General features: G+C 47.1%; 2 protein-coding genes across 3 annotated transcripts in view; one reads left to right on the top strand and one right to left on the bottom strand.

Annotated features, from left to right (window-relative positions):
- Positions 1-3: 3 nt before the first annotated feature.
- mms22l (MMS22-like, DNA repair protein) lies at positions 4-18908 on the top strand. Its single transcript, XM_056443742.1, has 26 exons — positions 4-90; positions 588-765; positions 1573-1698; positions 1944-1996; positions 2659-2746; positions 2870-3047; positions 3194-3287; positions 3526-3656; positions 4082-4195; positions 4303-4479; positions 5512-5574; positions 5990-6109; positions 6595-6830; positions 8704-8920; positions 9066-9355; positions 12980-13161; positions 13449-13599; positions 15182-15306; positions 16060-16202; positions 16424-16580; positions 16667-16812; positions 16902-17113; positions 17305-17471; positions 17815-17911; positions 18021-18188; positions 18307-18908. The coding sequence occupies exons 2-26, from the start codon at positions 593-595 to the stop codon at positions 18380-18382; spliced, it is 3684 nt and encodes a 1227-aa protein (XP_056299717.1). The 5' UTR covers positions 4-90; positions 588-592; the 3' UTR covers positions 18383-18908.
- The window catches only part of klhl32 (kelch-like family member 32), a 28309-nt gene continuing 26475 nt past the window's right edge, over positions 18597-20430 (bottom strand). For both annotated transcript variants that reach the window (XM_056443744.1, XM_056443745.1), the window contains exon 12: positions 18597-20207. In XM_056443744.1, coding sequence (XP_056299719.1) covers positions 20046-20207 — 162 coding nt within the window. In that variant the 3' untranslated portion in view covers positions 18597-20045. The remainder of the gene's footprint in view (positions 20208-20430) is intronic.

The raw sequence follows: 20430 nt of genomic DNA, 5'->3' as shown, positions 1-20430 counted from the left end.
ACTGAAAAACCCAAACAACGAAGTCATGAGAGCGATGTAATCCTCGTACTTTACATTTACGGAATAATACACAAGTAGCGGAAATATAAGGTGTGTAAATGTTTCATAGAATTTTCTACTTCTGAATTTTCTGCTGTGTTCGGTACCCCGCTGCTATGTTTATAACACTAACTGGGAATTCATCAGATGTAACGCTACTAACGTTGCTCTACATTTGGTCAACAGTGACACAATCAGGGTGTCGCCTTGACACACATTCTCTCTCTCTCACACACACACACCAAGTTACGTTCTAGCGACAGTAAATACATATATGTTCTGCCTGTCTTGCACACTCTCCCGTGGGTCTGCTTTGTAAAGTAGCTGCTATGATAACTAGCATGTGGCTGTTACTGACTAGAATCAAGTTTAGCGTTAGTGAAAACTAACATATAGCCAGCTGTTGTGTGTGTGTTGTAACGTTATGTCACATTGTATTCTCATGTTTAATTGAATTCACAGACTCCATCTCCTCCCTGAATGTGAATGCCTGCTGTTTTGTGACGCAATCTATTTGTTGTCTGGATGCACTGTTTTTATCCTTAAAGGCAGCATGGACGACGACTTCAGCCAATCCCTCACCCCGCCGGTGTCTCCTTTCGCAGCAGACAGCCTCTGTGAGATGACGCCAGCCCGACCGGCATGCTTCTGCTGCTCTGTGACGAAGGAGGAACCCACTGGAGCTCTTTCCACAGAGGGGTACGCTGCCAGAGGCTCCCTGAAACGGTACAGTCACCATAACCACAAATGATCAAACAGATTTACTTTGCATAGTAGAAGCATGTGTCAAAATTGGATGCCCGGAAGAATTCAGCCAACAACTTTTCTCATTCTAGTAGATTTATTTTCTGATCACAAGCAAAGTACAAGCGCTCGCTGTGATTGCAATCCCAGGGAGTCCTCTCACAACACACAGGTTGATTAGACAATAACTCTCTTTAAGCCATGTTCATATACAGATTTCGTCACATTATGTCATCATGACCTCGTATTGGCATCTAGGAGGAGAATAATTCCAACAATTCCATTTCCTCACCCCTTCATACAGGACTGGGCCGTACAACGGTCTCTGTCCACCTCCCTCATGTAACAATACCGATAACATGCGTGTGTGTTGTGTTATGAAGCGCGTCACTATTCTTGAGAAACAGACATCAGAATATTTCTTTACAGACACATATTTCAACTGCTACGTGTTGTTTTTCTGAACTTGAGAAACCTGACAATAACATAATAAGGTTCAACATTTCTGATTTATCTTAACAACAGCCCATAATAGAGAGGAGAGCATTGTAGTCACATTTTTTTTGTGCCAAAAGAATTTGTCCCAAAAGAAACTTGTTGACAGATCTATGGGTTATCCTGAGTAACTGCATAATATGTCTGCAAACATCCACTGTTGTTAAATATTTTTCAAAGGTCAGTTTTTGATGCTTGGAGCACAGCAAATGAAATTCCAGTCGCCTCCATCGTAATAGGTCGGTGGAAAAGCCTCAGTAGATTAATTTTTAACTGATTGCGTCCGCTCTGTAGGCTGCTGCTGCGTCTCGACCCGGCTCCTGCCGAGTATGAGACAGACACAATCGAGCTCTTTGGTTTCCCCTGGGTAACAGAGATGGCATTGGTGGAATCGACAAAGCCTCTCTTTGGTCTGTTCAGGTAAGCCAAGTTGTAAAAACAGACACGTTTGGTTTTTAAAACAAACCCTGTTTTTATTGTTTATTTTTCTTACTTTAAACCAAAATCATTTTAATGCAATGTCCATGGGAGCCAACGCTAATAAATGGAATCCTTGGACAGAGCTTTTTTTACTAGATAACCAAAATTTGTTTCGAAACCCTATACGCTCCGTGGGTCATTCACATATATGTCAATGGTCTTGGTTTCTTTTCTTTATGTTTCAGACAAAAGATTTACAGGCTGGAGTCCATGGTGCAGTCCAGCTCACATGACTTTGGTAAGCTTCTGCCATATGTGGTCCACACTCCAGCGAAAAATCAGACCTTTACTTTTTATCTCTGCATTTTGTTCACCCAGTAAGCCATCCTGTGCTCACATTCAGCCATCCTGTGCTCACATTTGCAAATTAACAGACGTCTTATGTGTCAGCAAAATGTTTTTAGTACATTTGAAAAGATACATATAATGCCTGTATTATAAACATATAATTCAATTCAGTTTATTTTGTATAGCCCAAAATCAGAAATGACCAATTATCCTCAGAGGGCTTTACAATCTGTACACATATGACATCCCAGGCCATGGCAGTAGGTAGGTACATGTAGTTTTATTTTATAATATCAAACTCAGATGGGGAGTGGGGGGTCTTTCAGCATCCGTTTTATCGAGAAGTGGGGGAACATCCTCTGTTGCTCTCCTGAAGGTTTCTTCACTTTTTTCCTCAAAGGGTTATTTCTCTTTCTTGGGAGTTTTTCATCATCGGATGTGAGGTCAAAGGTCAGGGATGTCGTATGTGTACAGATTGTAAACCCTCTCAGGATAATTTATCATTTGTGATATTGGGCTTTACAAAATAAACTGAATTGAATGTCTGACCCAGTGGGCATGTCTTACATAAGATTTAGGAATACTGCCCACAACATCCCTTGTGTGTCGTAGGTCAAGCAGGCAACGTCCACTATGAAGCGGAGGACCTCAGACAACAGTGTGTTTCTTTCCTACAGTATGTCAAAGTCTTCTTGTACAGGTAATTCCAAACTCATTCAATGTCAACACCAGTACCACAAGTTCAAATGTTTGTATCCATACATTTTATTGCCGCTTTTCCTGCATCCGTTTGGCCACACGTCGTCCTTTTGCATCTCTTCAGATACCTGGACCCCTCCAGCTCCCTGGAAGCAGGTCCTGCACACCCGTATGAAGAGCTGGAGGCTCAGTTCCCCTCTGCTCTTCTGGAGGAGCTGTTTGGCATCACCCTCCTCATAGGACGACTCAAAGACCTGCCAGCCAACGTGCAGAGTGCCTTCACTATACCCAACCCAGGAAAGGTATGTGTGTGTGTGTGTGTGAGAATCTTAGGCATTGGTCGTAAAGGAGATGGGCCTTTTTGTATTGCCTTTCATTAGGAGTTCCCGTCACCCAGAACCTTGCTGTAACTTGATGTCCTTTACGTTGGTGCTGATTTCTCTTACAGATCTTTCCTCCCTCTTGGCATTTGTTGCACCTCCATCTTGACATCCACTGGTCAGTCTTGGAGATCCTTCACCTACTTGGTCACAAGATGCACGGCAAGTGTCTTTTTAGACAGGAAATGGACGCTAAAGATCCCGAAGTACGATACGTTGCCGTGTCCTGGTGGTACCTAGTGTTTGAATCCAGAGACGACATATTCTCTCTTTATACAAGACCGTTTGAATGCTTGTACGTGGCATCGCGGCGGGCAATAATCTTCTGACTCGCATCTCATTTAGAGCGTCATTATCACGGAAACGGGCTTTTAGTCATTTCACCTGCTCTCGTCTCCAGGCCAGGTGGTGTACGCCCACCAGTTTGTGAACCTGACGGGAGAGAACCTGACCGACACCAGTCTGTTTGAAGAGCACCTGTGCAGTCTGCTGTGTGACCTCACCGGGCTGGCCATGGGCAAATACACCAAGGTGGGCGGCTGGACACAGCTCATTAGCATCCCACTGTTGAGATGTACCAGCAGTGTTTCTAGGTTGTTGTTGTTGTTGTTTTTTAGCTAAAAAAAAAAAAACTTGCACTACTGGTATTAAATATGTTAATTACAGCATTTAGTGCTCTGTTGATGGAAATGGAGGGAAGCTGCAGATGGCACATAGAGAATATGAATTTGGCTTCTGTCGTTTACCTGAGAATATTATCCTTTTTTAGGGTGGAGAGCTTCTAAAACGGCATGATAATAATAACTATTTTAAACCCAATTTTGTGGCATGCCAATAACTCTCAGCATTACATTTCTAATCAAACCGTTTGTGTAATCTTCACGTTGGTGATAGACGGCATGCATTTATGTAGAACGGAGCTTACACTATATTCAAGGTACCCTGTCCGTCTGTAGGTGAGGCCGACCGAGGCCCTGAGCAGCCATCACCACCTCTGCTCCTGCACCAAGGAGCTGTGGGTCCTGCTCATGCACCTTTTGGAATACAGGAATAAAGTGTTGCACATGCAGGTGGGAGCAAACGCAGACAAGTTCACCGTCACACAACCGAATATGACTCGTACTAAATCAACCTGTGTGTGTTTGTTCCCCCCCCCACCACCACCACCACCCCGTAGTCTTTCTGGAGCTACATGAACTCGTTGTTGAGGCCCCTGGTTTCAGGGAAGCCAGCAGCAGAGCAGTTCAGTGGCCTCCCGACGCACTGCAAGGACCCCCTGGGGTTCACATGGTGGCTGGTCACCCACGTCTCCATGTTGGGCCGGTACAGTCGGAACGGCACACTCCAGTGCGAGGTAAGAGGATCACAGTAATGACACCGGGAGACATTACACTGCAAATATCTCTTTTTATTTATTCATTCATTCTGATTTATTTTTCTTAAACATGTCGGTGCATCTAATTCATCCAGGTGTTATAATGTTTAAGACATTCTGCCTCACCGCCATGATGCTTCTGCAGTTCTATAACGAGTCATGAATTCATTTGTTTTGACACTTTAATAAAGAATGGTGACATGTCGGTGAACAGAGAAACATTACATAGAACGTCTTTCTCGAAATAAGTGAGACCGATGATGATGATAAGGATGATGATGGTGCCTCTGCATCATCAAGAGCAGGTACTCTGATAGCTGGACGTGTCCACTGTCGTCTTGAATATGAATCCAGGTGACACTGGTGTGGATAGTTTAGATTTCTTTGAAGTGAGTTTGTATCAGGTGCTTAACTGTCGTCGGTAGATGACGGTCAATCCGCCCTCGGTTTGGACGATCGGGCAGGAAGACGGGAACGGGAACAAAGCTGCTGTGGACGGGGGCAGAAAAAATAATTTTAGCCACTTAAATAAAAAGGACAACCCAAAAACAATCAATACCAGTTCCAGTGTTCGCTACATTTAGAATATTTTCAGAGCTTTATCTTGCCGTCGGACAACCTTTTTTTTGATAGAAAACTGAAGCCGATATATTCATCTGTGACACGTGACTCCATTGACAAAAAGCTGTAATTTAGCCTGAACACAGAAGCTGCTGGTCTGCTCCGATCGGTTAGTTGGTTAGTGTTTTGTCAAAGGACTCTCGTGGCTTGGATTAATATAACGGCTTCATAGGAAAAGAGTGACTGACGACGAGGTACAAAAAATATATTCTTACACTTCAACTGCTCTAGTTTTTCTAGAATACGTTTTGCTGCTGGTCCACAGCAGTACGTTGCTTCGGTGCCGATACGCTTGGCTGTTCTCCAAACCGGGGGGCGACTAATCCCTTGAATAGATAATGTTTGATATTGTTTTTTAAATGTATCGCGTTTTTCTATCTGCACTCACAGAAACATCTGGGGGATAATTGGACTTTAGTGGAGGAGTTGCTCAAGTTTACGTGTAACCCCAAGGTCGGTACTGCTTTAACCCTCCTGTTACCTTTCGGGTCAATTTGACCCCATTCAATGTTTAATGTCGGTGTTCCTTGGGGTCAATTTGACCCCAGGCTGTTTTTCACTGTGTCAAACATATAAGAAATATCAACTTTTTAATATATTTAAAGGGCTATTTAGGTAGTCAAAAAACAAACATAAAGTACCTCACACTTAAACTTGGGAAACAATATTAATTCTAATAATTTTCTGGAGGTTTTAATTGCTGGGGTCAAATTGACCCCGAGGGTAAAATATGTCAGTAAATATAAAGGTAACAGGAGGGTTAAGTAAAGATATATGTTTTACTTCATTGGGAGAATTTCTTTAAAAAAAATTTAAAAACCAAAAAAAACATGTATCGTTTTAGTCGTAATCAAGTGTAACATAACAGGGAGGTGTAGCAGAGGAGCAGGTCAGGATGCACGTCCACTGCTGTCTGAGCCTGTGTCTGCTGTGGGAGCCGAGCACCAGCGCTGTCTCCACCCTCTGGGAATACTACTGCAGGAATCTGGTGAGGTTTAAACCACGTGTCACTGATGGCGTAATACACGTGATAAAAGATGCTCGAACTCGATGTGTTGCCTCATGTTCTGCATATCTGCGCGTGGACCAAAATACTCATTTACTTGACACTTGTTCACTTTTAAGCCATTGATGCCTGTTTTACGTTGTATTTATTCTTATTTGTTTTTAAATGTCTGGTTTTAAATTAGAAATCTCCTGTCTTAATGTTTTTCTGCATGTTTTTACTGTTACTGATGAGTCTCATGACTTTTGTAATGTGAATGAACCAAACCGCCACTTTTTGACACGATGTCTCATGTTTAAAAAAAAAAATTGTATTTAATTTTTTACGCCACTTCTTATTCTGTCATGAAAAAAGGTTGCTTTTTAATTCCCCGTGCAGCATTATAGCGACGTCGTGAGGCACAGTTTCCTTCATGGTATCGTCACGGCCTGTACAGTTGGATCATACATCCTATTCTGCCCCCCCAGAGTGCTTCGTTCACCATACCCTGGCTCGGCATGTCTGGCATGGGCACGTTGTGCAAGACGCCCCTGGCTCTGTTGGACCAGGCCCGCAGCTGCTGCTCCCCCTCTCCCCTCCACTCCTCGGGACACACCCAGCTCTACCGCTCGGCCAACTCCTTCCACATCTTCCTCCGAGTGCTGGCCCTGTGCCTGGCCCAGGACGGCGCTGGTGGAGTCCCACAGAGGCAGATCAAAGGAAGGTAAGTGTGGGTAGACGTCTGGGAGGCTTTGTAGTTCTCGCTCCTTCGCATTCACTCGCACCATAAAAGCGTGTCTCGGTGCCAAGCAGCTGACTCCATATGCAGCGTACATAGTGCTTTGGAGGAAGAGAGGATGAATCGGGGTAAACATGGAAGAGAAGCTGTGAGAAATGATTACTAATCAGGACTAGGCTTTGTAGCGTTCCCTTTTCCCCTTGATCTTCTCATGTGCAATGTGTTTAGTGTGCTATTAATTTGGATTTGTGTGTGTGTATAGGTGCTCACTTGCATGAATACACAAACAACATGTGTGTTTGCTCGCCATCATGCATTTCAGTCTTGTTTGTGTGCGCGCCAGGTGCACCGCCGTCTCCCGGTGGTGCGTCTTTGATATTCACTCAGGCCCCCCGGTGGAGCAGGTGTCTCAGGAGTCAACCACCTGCTCTTCAGCACAGACTAGAGCCAAGAAACACACACTCACTCACACACTCACTCACACACTGCACCTGCTCCCTAGAGCAGTGACATGGTGATCAGTGTGGAAGGCCATTGGATGGAGAGAGGGAGAGAGAGACTCTGTGAGGGTAAAGTAAGAAAGACGAGAGGTCACAAGCTAATGTGCGCATCAGAACCGAGCGCTGGACCGTCCCGTGTCCCGGGCCGGCCGGGCGCCAGAGAGAGGCAGCCGTAGATAAATCCGCCTAATGACTTCCCTCTGTCTGGAATGTGCTCCGTAGCACTGCAGACACGGGGGCCAATTAGCTAACGAGCGTGGCGGTTAATTCGCCTTAACGAAGCTGTGTTGGTTTCCAACACGCATGGAGAGGGGAGCTTGGGCGGGTAGGAGGAGGCGGCGAGGCGCGAGCCGACTGTATCGCTCCAACATTTCGGCAGCGTTCCTACTCCTGGCCGGGCTCTGCGGGACGCCCGCGTCGACCGCATTAACGGGAGCGACCGCAAAGCATGTTGATCTCCGACGCCGGGAGTTAGGAGCATCTGCTCGCCTCCGTATGAAGAAGAAGAAAAAAAGCTGTCCGGAATAAACAAACAGACAGGCAGGTTGGGAGAACACAGACAATCCTCGCTGCTGCCTCCCGGCTCGCCGCTTATATCCCCGTTACACATATTACCCGTTTATCTATTTAAATCTTCCTCCGCTCACACTCTTTACTGCATGCTTGGCCACCTTTATCTCTTCTATACTCCTCTGTTACTCGGTTGATTTCAGTGTTAACCTGGTTTCTTTCTCCGCTCCTTTTAAGAAAAAAAAATTAAAAACCGGTCGTACTTCTTACACACACACGCTCACACTCTGTGTGTGTATTGATCTCACTCTGGTGTTGCAGTAAATTGGTTTGGCTGTAGAAAGAGGGACCAAGCGCCTACTGCTGTGTGTCTGAGTGTCTCTGACATTTAACATGATCTTTAAAGGCATTTCTCCACAGTGCCCGCAGGATCTAACAGCGTGCTGGGTGAGAAAACCACCCAGCACGCTGTTAGATCCTGCTTACTCCCTCTTAAGTTCTTTTTATTTATTTATTTTCCTCACACACACACACAAAGACCGGGCAGCCCAGCCTCCCCCCGAGAGCTGAGGGCAGGTGGTGGGAAGCACAGTGTGGGTGGAAAGTTCAGTTAGTCAGCGTTTAAAGTCAGAGGCTTAAGAAGAACAAATCACCCCAGAAGAGTTGGTCAATGGAAGTAAAAAGTTAACTGTTTTGTTAACCCGGAAGAAGCGATATTATAAAGAGCAAACGGTCATTTTGAACGCGCCTTTTTAACCTCTGACCACCTTTTCCTCTCGGAGACCATTTCTCGGGCCACATTTTGATATTAAAAAAAACTCCCCCTCCTATTCTCTCGCGCTTTTCAGGATTTATTCCAAGTTCTCCTCAAAGAAGATGCAGGAGCTCCCGGAGGCCGGCCTCATGAACTTCCTGCTGCTGTTTCTGGTGGTGGCCAAGCAGGTGGAGCTGGAGGACGTGGCCGGCCGAGCCTGCGAGCTGCTGGGTTTCCTCCCCTCGAGCTGCCCCACGGGGCACCGCAGCCTGGTCTGGAGGGGTCAGCTGTCGCTGCTGCTGCTGTTCCAGGTATCGTTTGTCTCTCAGAAGATTGTATCTGGACGTTCATCAAAGTTCCACAAAGTTGTTGTCTTTTTTTTTTAATTTACAAATTCCACCGATTTTCTTTTACCTTCTTTCTTCCTGTTTGACATGGTCTGATATTTCCTTCCAGGAGAGGGGTCTGGATGTCGGTGCTCAGGCGACCTGGCTGGCCACCTCCTTTAAGGAGACGGCCAAAGAGTTCTACGACAAGACCACCGAGGTCTCTCGCAGGCTGGCCCTCTGGGGGCCCCTGGCATCATACCTGGAGGGCGTGGCCGAGGTGTTTGAGACGAGCGCCGGCCTCAACCTCTCCGAGGAGAAGCTGCTCAACGAGGGCTTCGATTGGCTGCTGCGTGCCTGCCGCCTCTCTGAGCTGAATTCGGCCCTGGGCTTTCTGCAGATCGTCCTCGCCCAACTCCGGTGAGACTGGTGTCGAAATACCCTCAGGGCCACAAGTACCTCTTGTTCAGTTCCTCTCGTTCCTTTCTTTCACCGACCGCTGCTCCCTCACAGATAGCGGACACATTTGGACAAATGTTTTTCAGCTCGGCTTCCAATAAAACCCGATAAGAGGCCGCAGCAAAGGAGAGCGATCTCCTCTCGGCCCCGGAGTCCACTCCCGGCTCACGCCGACAATAGGTTGATTGTGCTGTCAGCGGGAATGTCTGTGAAGACTTTGTGTTGCGTGGAGGCCCCCGTTAGTCTCGGCAGACCCGGCGGCCCCCATGTCACCCTCACCGGGTGCCGGCGAGGCTCCGAATAGAGTTTCAGGCCCAGGGGACCCTCCTTGGTCCCCTGCTGTCGTCGTGGGTACAGCGGCAGCGCCGCGAGTGCGTTTGGAGGCCGCGGGCTGGAGGGCCGTCGGGGCCGGGTTCGGCCGCGGGACACGGGTGTGCGTTACACGTTCGACCCCGGCTGAAGGTCACAGAGCCACAGCTGAAACAGTGTCCATCTATGCGTGGAGGGAGAGGTGGGAACAGGAGGGAGAGCGCATAGAAATCAGGTGAGACTGGACGGCTCCGGAGTGAGGAATGACGTGTGACCTCACTGTCGATGTTCAGCTACTTCTGGTGTTGGAGAGCGTCAGCAGCCTTTAAGTTGGCTACGATTATTCACTTTAGTAAAGTAGTGAAGCAGAGACTCACCTTTTTTATTGAAGTATGTTTTACTTATTTTATTGATACACTTACACTACCGTTCAAAAGTTTGGGGTCATCCAGACAATTTCGTGTCATCCATGAAAACTCACTTTTACTTATCAAATGAATTGAAAATTGAATAGAAAATATAGTCAAGACATTGACAAGGTTAGAAATAATGATTCATATTTGAAGTATTAATTTTGTTCTTCAAATTTCAAGCTCAAAGGAAGGCCAGTTGTATAGCTTATATCACCAGCATAACTGTTTTCAGCTGTGCTAACATAATTGCACAAGGGTTTTCTAATCAGATATTAGTCTTCTAAGGCGATTAGCAAACACAATGTACCATAAGAACACTGGAGTGATAGTTGATGGAAATGGGCCTCTATACACCTCTGGAGATATTTCATTAGAAACCAGACGTTTCCACCTAGAATAGTCATTTACCACATTAACAATGTAAAGTGTGTATTTTTGATTCATGTTATCTTTATTGAAAAAACAGTGCTTTTCTTTGAAAATAAAGACATTTCTAAGTGACCCCAAACTTTTGAACGGTAGCGTATATATTCAAAATGTGATTGAGATCTTGGACCAGAGCTTCCAAACTGTCATGTTGACGGCACTAAAGCACGTCTCACGATGCACATGATATCGTCTAAAATTTATATTAACAAGCTCAATGCTAAATGCATTGTTCTCATTTGATGGGAAATTGTTTGAGGGAATATTGATCGGTTCAAAAGTGGCAACCTTTTAATCTCCTCCAGGGTTCACTGCCTCATGGTGGTGGAGAAGATCCACGTGGAACCCTCATGTTGGGTGAAATATATTCCGGATACGGCAGTGTGCAGGATTTTCATTAATTCATTCAGCTTTATTGTTCCACGCTCGCCGTTCCTACACCCAATAAGTCTGCGTGGGTCAATCGGACAACGTTTGACTTACTCAACAAACTATGTGTTATACATGAGCAGAATACTGAAAACGTCAGAAAGGTCGAACTATGTACGCTTTAAAATCTATTTAGTTATCGCGAGCCATTTTATTAACGCGATCTTCTACAACGTTATTCCATATTTTCCTCATCACGCTGACCTAACTCACAATTCACACTCGAACAACTCCCGATGGAAATATTTAGCTCTTATTTCGGGGGTTTACTCAGCGCTGCAGAGACATTAGCGTCAGCAGTAGGTATAGGTTGCACATATTTGCCGCACGTCTCTATTTATGTGATTTCATTACCCCCCCGCCCCCCCATCCCTCCACCTTGCTAATAAGAACACACTGGGTGCTTTATTGAACAAAAACTATTACTGTCACTTTATACTTACACCACTTACAAAAGGTTAATAAATGAGCTGAAACACTAGAATAAGGACATTGTAAAGTTAAGTGTTGCAGAGCCCTCCTCCTGGTTCTAGGTGTATGATTGCTTTCACTCTCCAGTGTATACGTTCCACTCTCCACACACACACACACACACACACACCTACACACACATGCCCATGCCCACGTACCAAAAGTGAAAACCTAACCTCAGAGTACTCCTCTTATTCCATTGCTGGGCTCCTATAACATGGTGGCTCGTTAGCTTTGACTAATTCCCAAACTTCCCATGTGAGCTCTCAGGGGTTGGAGGGCACACATTTGCACATTAATGGCCAAGAAGAGAAAGAAGAAGAAGAGAACTCCCAGAGGCCATCTGTGTTACGGCCCGGACCACGCTGACCCATTTAACCAAATAAAATAAAAGAGAAGGAAGAAAAGGTCTCTCTTCCCAATCCGTCCCACCAAATTAAACATAATTCTTCGGTACTGGCAATTCTCTGTGTTTCTTTTGTGAATAACGTCTTTTCTGTGACACAATTAATGGGCAATTATGTAGCCTGGCAAATTCAGCCTGTGTTTCATGATGTCTACTGAGAGCCACATTAAGAGAATAGTTCTGCCAGTAGCCGGAGACCCGGAGGGTCCAAGCATTCGCTCCTGATGGCCATCGCCACAGTGCCGAGGCAGGACGCCAGGCCCGGGATTAATTTCCCAGTTCTATGCCGTCCCATGACCCTGGACTGTGGGAGTGTGGGGGCGTCGCTGCTTCACGGGTTTGGCGCGCCATGTTGGATCTGTTCTGTGGGACAGAACGAGTAATCCCAATCTCCTTGGCGTGTGAAGAGTTTTCTTTCTTATGAACATTAAGAACTTTCACCGTGTGTGTGTGTGTGTGATGTCTTGTACAATGAGGGCTGATGGGTGTGGAAGGCCCATTCCTCCGTCGTAACGAGGCTAATGAATTCAGACTCTAATCGATTGTCTCAGCTCTCCCTGGATTAGATGCAACCTTGCTGGAAGGGAAGGCACTGCCGAGGTGTGTGTGTGTACCATAGTGGCAGACTAGAGTGCATGGTTTAGGATGGGGGGCGGGGGGGTTCTTCTTTTTCTTCTTCTGTCCTTCCCTCCAACCCCAGAGCACCTCAGCCCCGCTTCCCCATCCGGGCGAGCGAGGGGGACAGGAGGATCATCTCCGGTCTAAATGAGATTACAGCTCCTTCAACTGCTTATCTGGGCTGACGCCAGCCACCGTGGGGCTGCTGCGGCGGCCGGGGATGAGCCCGAGGAGCCCGAGTCTGCTCTGTGTACGGGGGGATCAGCATCAGCCTGCTCCCCTCCACGCCTCCTCCCCCCACGGCTGCCTCCACGCTGCAGCGCTCCGCCGCACGCAGTAATCCCCCCCGGGGAGAAGAAAGGCAAAAACACATGAAGAAGGAGGAGGGTGGGGGGGGGGCAAAGAAAAGGATTTGAGAGAGGGGAGGGTGGGGTTGTACACAAGAGCACGGCACTGTGTCTGACAGATTTGTTGATCTGCTTTGTGTGTGTGTGTGTGTGCGTGTCCTTCCAGGCGGGTCCATCAGCGCAGTGTCCAGTCGGCGCCCACCTTGGCCTGGGCTCCTGGTAACGGCGCTGCGGTGAAAGAGCGCCACCTAGCGGTGGCGGCCGCCCTCTGGGCGCACTTCTTCCCCTTCCTGCGCAGCCTGCGCCTCTCCCAGACCCCCCCGGCACAGCTGGCCGACGCTGCTGCAGGTCAGTCACGCCCACCGGCGAGGGGGAGGATGTGCTGTGCGGGGGGGGGGGGGGGGTCGGTCAACCCAAATGGACTCGTGAAGGCCAATAATGATCATTTTCTCACTGTGCATTGCGCTAACAGGCAGAGAATTTGAATTGAATTTGGCGGAGAGAAGAAAATGAGTCGTTTGGAAGGAGGGCGAGATGATGAAGAGAAGAGAACATCGTCAACACTGAGACAAATACGCCATGGCGACAGTTCTTCCACTGCAAACCAAACAATGACGTCATCTCCTCTTCCTCAGGCTTCACCCTGTTGGCCTTGGACCTGCCCAGCTCCGCCCCCCAGGACCTTCAGCCCCACCCAGTCCAGTCCATCATGCAATGCTTCGGCTGGGACGACATGGTTCAACCCGTGTTGATAACTCGCTACCTCCCCCATCTGCTCCAGAACAGGTACCGTCGGCCTCTCAGAACCTTTGACCTCAAGCCAAAAGCCATTTAGTCCCGCAGCTCCGAACGTCAGCCATCAAGCTTTCATCATGAAAGATGCCCGTAACTTGGAGGTATATTGGGTGCAATCTAAATAATAGATGAGACGGTGAGCGTCCTCGGTACGATCAGAATAGGTTTAAATGAAGAAATTGCTCCCATGCCTCGAAACGGATAACAAAAAGTAGCGCATCTCCACGATGGGAATATTTCAACCTCAAAGGTCCTCTCAGACGCTGCCAAGTGATATGAATGAGCTACACCTAAATATAAAGCTCTCCTCGTATTTATTGTTTAGAAGTACCAGCCTGCCAAGCCTCCATCCACGAGCTGTTTGAGCTGCTGGAAATATCTAATTTATTAAAAATAAAGTAACGCTTTCGTTCTTGTGAAAATGTAATTAAATTGCCACCCCTTCCGGATATAAATTATCACCTTCCTGTATCATTCTACACTCCACTCAGAGGAAATCTGATGGGAAGAGGCATTTATGTGTGGATCTCAATGTCTATGGCTCGGCGTAGAAATTCTCCTGTCAGAATACAACAAAATATGACCACCAGCACAACGAGGTGTCATATGTGAATTTTAGCATTGACATTAATGTTAATTCAATTAAATTCAGTTTATTTGTATAGCCCAATTTCACAAATTACAAATTTGTCTCGGAGTGCTTTACAATCTGTACACATAGACATCCCTGTCCCAAAACCTCACATCGAACCAGGAAAAACTCCCAAATAACCCTTCAGTGGGAAAAAAGGAAGAAACCTGGAGGAGAGCAACAGAGGAGGATCCCTCTCCAGGATGGACAGGTGCAATAGATGTCATGTGTACAGAAGGACAGATTTAGAGTTTAAATACATTCAATGAATATGACAGAGTGTATGAATAGTTCATAGTAGGCATATTCCACGATGGAGACCTCCACGATCCATCAGGCAGATGGCGGTAGAAAGGAGGAGTGGGCGGAGTCTCAACAGTGGGCGGAGTCTCAACAGGACAGTGGCGTAGTCGGTAGCAGGAATTCCATGACCCAGACCTCGATGACCCATCAGGCAGATAGGATCTATGCCGTCTCATAGGGTCCGATGACCCCATGAGACATGAAGTCAAAAGGACTCCGGGGAGAAAGCAGAGTTAGTAACGTGTGATGGAGAGATGAAAATTCATCCCTAAGGAGAGAAAAAAAAGAGGAGAGAGGTACTCAGTGCATCCTAAAACGTCCCCCGGCAGCTATAAGCCTATAGCAGCATATCAAGGGGCTGGACCAGGTGAACCTGATTCAGCCCTAACTATAAGCTCTGTCAAAGAGGAAAGTCTTCAGTCTACTCTTAAACGAGGTGACTGTGTCTGCCTCCCGGACTGAAATTGGAAGCTGGTTCCATAAAAGAGGAGCTTGATAATTAAAGGCTCTGGCTCCTAGTGTTAAGTGTGCTGGTGTATATGGCCGTTGCCACTCGCTTGTAAAATGCTTGATATTCCTTCACATATTCATCAGTATTCAATAGCAGAGCGTGTCACAGTTGTTCTCCGTCTCTCGCAGTGAGCTGTTGTCCTCGCTGAGCGGCGCCTCCGGGTCGGCACAGAGGCTGTCGGTGAGGTCCTGGTTCCGCTGTGTTCTACAGCAGCACCTTCAGAAGAACCCAGATGGGTCCGACAGCAGAACAGGTAATGCCACTACAATGTGAGACAAACAAGTGTACCGTATTATAAGAATCGCCCATTGAACAGGCACAATTGACTTCGACACAACTGTATATGGAATGTCTAGCATATTGTGGGCCTAAACGGTGAAGGTTGACAAATTGATAAAACTCTCAGGCTCTTTGGGTAAGACAGGAAGTATCTGGAAACTTCCACAGAAACCCTGAGAGGTCGTGGGAAGAAACAAATCTGGTGATTGATTTTCTGAATTGTTTTCTGTCTAATGTGTATGTCTTAAGAACGAGTGTGAAAAAAGTAACATTTTGCATGGAATTGTTTACATTTTTTATGACTTCCTTATTTATTTATTTTTTCCATCTGTGAAACCGGCAAATTTATCGTTTTTTTGGCAATTGAGAATTCTTTTGGTTTGGGTGTAATACTCATTTGGGCCACACGAGGCTGAGCATCCAATGTTCAAAATGGGACTAAAAACTATTTCTTCCAGGTTCTCAATAAGACATGGTACACTTAAAGTGTGTGTTTGCAAATTATGTCACATTACTGTCATATATAATTTGTGTTAATCTGCCAGTCGGGAAAATATTAATGTATTTAGACCATGGCGACCCTCTAATGACCGAAATGAATATACTCTGCTCTGAATTGAACAATTGTTCCATCTTTGAGGAGAAAAATATTAGTCTTGTTCCCTTTTTCTTTTTTTCTTGTAACCTTTTTTATGTATCAAATAATAACGCCCTCCAATGCCTCCAGGCCGTGACGTGGAGGGGCAGTTGTGTGAACTGACCCGACTTGTGCTGAGACTACCCGAGGTGGACAGCCTCCTGCAGAGAGCCGGCCTCCAGCCCACAGCCTCAGGGCTACAGCCCACTGAAGCCCTGGAGGTTTTTGTCAAGGTAAAACTCACAACACATATACACACACACGCACACACCGTTTCTTAAGGATGTCTCTGATTTCCACTTTCATGTCCTCATCCTCGGTTTCTGTACCCAGCACATCTTGCATAGATCACCTTCACTAAAGTCACGTGGAGTATGCTTCATGCCGCTCTCTACCACAGCATTCTGTATTTTCAATGGTTTAATTTTCTGACGTGCTCCGTCGGGGGTGTCAGGCTGTCGGCGCCGTGTACAGCGGACTGCAGGTTCTGTCGGAGCGCTCGGCCATGGCGACCAGAGCCCTGGACTACATTGGAGACATCCTGAAACACATTAAACCGTCTCTTGTCAGCAAAAACCAAGAGGGACTGCAGCTGGTCTACTGGGCTGTGGGTACGTGCCTCAGGAGCACTTTGTTGTTCCTGTTTGAATCGTTAAGAGTCGAGTCTGACTCTCTTGTTTTGATCCGTTTGAGTCAGGGTGCATCGTGAAGCACTGGAGCCCCCTGCTGGCCACATCCAAAGCCCAGCAGCTGCTGTTCCGTATTGTGGACGGACTGCTGCTCCCACTGAACCTCACGCAGCAGGACAAAGCACTGCGGGACAGCCTGCCTCTGTATTTACAGGTCAGGATCTATAGATCTGGATATAGATCGGTTGATCTTTACTCCGTTCAGATGTTTTGACGCCGACTCTTTTCGTCTCTCCCCCTCAGGGTCTCTCGGCGGCCTCCAGCGTGTCCCAGTCGCAGGGCGCCCACCTGAAGCAGCAGCTCCGCGCTGTCACCCGGCGATATCTGGACCATTTCCTTCCCGCTTCGCCTTCCATGGGCGTCATCGCCAACCACCCGGTGCTCCTGAGCGCCTGTGAGGCCACCCCGACCAGCCGAGGAGCGGCGCTGAGGAGGACCATCCTGGAGGTGCTCTGGTGGGTCTCCGGAAGTGGACCGACCACGGAAACATCCGGATTGGGTTTTTGACTCGGGGACACATGTTGTTTATCATTTCTTGTTTGTTTCTCCAAAGAAAGTCTATTTCATAAACGATGCCGTTCTTCTACAAAACTAAAGGTTATTGGAAATGTCTCTCTCTCTCTCTCTCTCTCTCCCGATCTCACAGCGAGAGCTTCCTGCAGTTTAAAGGTCACGCCCCTCCGCCTCGGCTCGCCGCCGTCCTGACGTTCCTCCTGGAGCTCCTGAGACGGAACGGCGACTCGGACCCCGCCCTCCTCGCGCTGCCCCTCCCCTCGCTGCTGCGCTGCGTGATGTTGGTCAACGAGCCTCAGGGTAAGGCGTCGACGCTCGTGCATATTCGGGCCGATTAAATCTGTTTTCCTGCATCCCCGAGTATTTTTTTTTTTTTTTTTTATAAATGTGAGCGGGCACGCGTTTTTGCTTCAGCTTTCACCAGCAACTCAATAAATGCAGTAATCACACTACTTACTTACTATCGGAGAGACATGTCCTCAACACTTAGAATGTTCATCAATCCTCACTTTGGGGCAAGTTATACAGAAGAAGGAAGAAAAAAAACAATCAAGTGTGTGTTTATTGTAATCGCTTCACGGCTGTCTAATCATATTCGTGTGTTGTTGTTTTTTTTGTGGTGGGGGGGGGGGGTTCTGTGTAGTGAGGAAGACGAGCACCGACGCCTTGCAGCTCGTGGTGGAGCGCTGTGCCGCCGCCTCTGCAGCCGGGCCGTGCAGCCACATGATGAACGTTTTGCGGTAATTTCCAACAACGTAGAGCAAATAATGAACCTGCGAGCTGCTTCTTCTTTCTTTTCTTCACATGTCCTTCACGGTCTTCCACTGCGTGTAATCCCAACGCTCCAAGGTCGTTTGCGGAGGAGAACGAGGGCGTCTACGACAGGCAGGTGTACGGCGTCCTGGAGACGGTGTCGGTGTTGGACCGCGCGCTGGTTCAAGCTCTGCTCCCCCACCTGACTCTGAGTCTGAGGAACACGGAGCGCAAGAGAGGACTGGGCCGGAACGCTGCTTTGAGGCGAGTCACGCGGCGTTCATCTCCTCGAACCATTTAGGAGTCGAGACAATAAGCATGGGGAAATAGTTCTGTATGCTTTATTGAATGTGTCCACTAACGTAACTTCTCCGTGTCACAGGGGTGCGTACAGGAAGTTGCTGTGCCTCCTCGGAGAGAGTGGGCAGGCAGAGATAACCAGTCTGGAAACGGACTGAGAAGAACCTCGTTAGTCATTCAACCTTCTTCCTTAATTTGGTCATCGGGGGGGAATGACCGCGCTGCTAAATGGGGCGTCCCACAAAACCTGATGTGATGGAAAACACAGGATGTACAGATGGAATTGTGAAGATGTAAAGATGCCTTAACAGCTGTACTTAGAGGTACAGTTCACCCAAAATGTAAATCTACGTGTTTTTTTTCCTCTTTACATTTACTCTTATTATGGTTTGTTCTTACTAGTTTTGGAGATCTCGGCCTTAGAGTTGTCTGCTGTCTCTTAAATATAATTTAGTTGTAATCTGGTTACTTGAGATAATCTGCCTTGTTGTGGGCGGACATGTATTTTTGATTTTGAGGTGAACTGTCCCTTTTTTTTAAAAAGAATATGTTCTAATCATGGACAATAAGCATGCTATCACCAGGTTGTATATAATGTAGATATTTATAAAAACAATAAAAATGGGTGCAGCTTTGCATTTTGGCAGTTGCCTTATGTGACAATAAATCGGAATGCGCTCTCTCCATCTTTTCATTTCATCTGTCGTGAGGGTGAAAACGGGAAGCGAGCAGACGGCTGGTGCTCATCCTGTCTCTACTCCGAGATACAGATCTGATGAGTCGTGGTTGAGCCAAAGAGTTCAGGAGCGAGAAGAAGAAGAAGAAAAGAGGAGTACAATTTGTTCCAAGTCACGGCGATCTCCCACGATCCGCTTTAGTTTGCACCGAATCACATGAAGTCGCACGAGTCCCATTTCCTGCCATTGCTCGGCATTTTCCAGCCTCGTCAAACTTCTACGCGTTCCGCTGCGCTGTGGAGGGACAACGGAAGAAAGGCGGATGGAAGTGGTGTTTTTAAACGAGTAGCGTGCCGGATAATTCACCTTCTTCCCATCGGAGCCATTAACGTTCCTTAGAAAACACATTCTGGATAAACTCACCACGCTCCTTGTTTATTCAGAAAATGCGCCAAATATTCTTTCGGACACCTTTTTTTAGACCGAAGAGAGAAGTGTAGAGAGACCTCTTTTTTTTCCTTCTCTTTTGGTTAAAGTAGATTTTCTTTTATTAACAATCAGCACAAAGGTGTGTTATATCATAACGTCACAGACACTGGAAACCATGACTGACGTTTATCGAACATAAACTGTTGGGTCTTGAGCGATGTCGCGCTCACTTGTGTCACTGCTGAAGCGTTAAAAAAAAAAAAACCATTAGGCCACCAAAGTGATTATAGAGGTTCGAAGGAGTGTCTGTAGCATTAAAACCCTTATAACGAGTTACAAAGAGCACCTCTTATGTAATGTCCGCTTCCCACAAGTCGCTTATTGGTAACGCGGTTTGCATTTTGTTCCCGTCGTCTTCGGGAGCCGTCATCCCTTAGGAGTCGGGGATGAATGGTGTCTTTTGGGGGGGGGGGGGAATACAACAGATATGCTGTATATTATGGCAGCTGCTTACGTTTTGTATTCCGAGGAGCTTGCAGAATAAGACGCCTCTTGTATCGCAGGAATGTTTGTACATGAGAGGTCTCACAGAAATCATCCCTGTGCGCTCCTGTGTGACGTGGCGGCCGGAGGATCTCGATGAGCAGCTCCGATTTCTGTCAGCCACGTTTGCGAATACTGCCGGCCCAGAGTGTCGTTTGTGTTCCTCGGGGTGTTAAACGGCACCGATCCTGTGATGGGGTACTTGTAGAGTCTGTAGGTTGGGGCAGGTGTAGTAAGGAGCCGGCAGGAAGCAAGTCGCTATCCCGTTGGAGGCGAATGGCAGCGTTGGCCCGTAGAAAACCTCCTCCTTCCCCTCTGTGCTCAGATCCAGCACCTGGAAATCGTGACATTCGTATCATGACATGTACTTTTGCCTATTTTACGAGCTCGTGCGTACTCAACTCGTAGTATTCCTACAAATATTCTTCAATGGCTGTTTCCTCGGGAACTGGTTGCTGCTTCACTTCACAGCATGATATCAACAGAATACCGGACTTCATATCCCTCTATTGTGAGGCTTATTATTGTTATCAAATAGTTTGTTTTTTTTAAAAGCC

The sequence above is a fragment of the Pseudoliparis swirei genome, chromosome 22 (assembly GCF_029220125.1).
Source record: "Pseudoliparis swirei isolate HS2019 ecotype Mariana Trench chromosome 22, NWPU_hadal_v1, whole genome shotgun sequence".
Classification (NCBI taxonomy): Eukaryota; Metazoa; Chordata; class Actinopteri; order Perciformes; family Liparidae; genus Pseudoliparis; species Pseudoliparis swirei.
The sequence above is the reverse complement of the archived record's forward strand: the minus strand, read 5'-3'. Positions and strand labels throughout refer to the sequence as shown.

Excerpts from the sequence above, each read along its gene's own strand:
- mms22l (XM_056443742.1), top strand. The coding sequence starts at position 593 with ATGGACGACGACTTCAGCCAATCCCTCACCCCGCCGGTGTCTCCTTTC. Across the intron at positions 766-1,572 it reads GCCAGAGGCTCCCTGAAACG|GCTGCTGCTGCGTCTCGACC; the intron begins GTACAGTCACCA and ends TCCGCTCTGTAG. Across the intron at positions 3,288-3,525 it reads ACTTGGTCACAAGATGCACG|GCCAGGTGGTGTACGCCCAC; the intron begins GCAAGTGTCTTT and ends TCTCGTCTCCAG.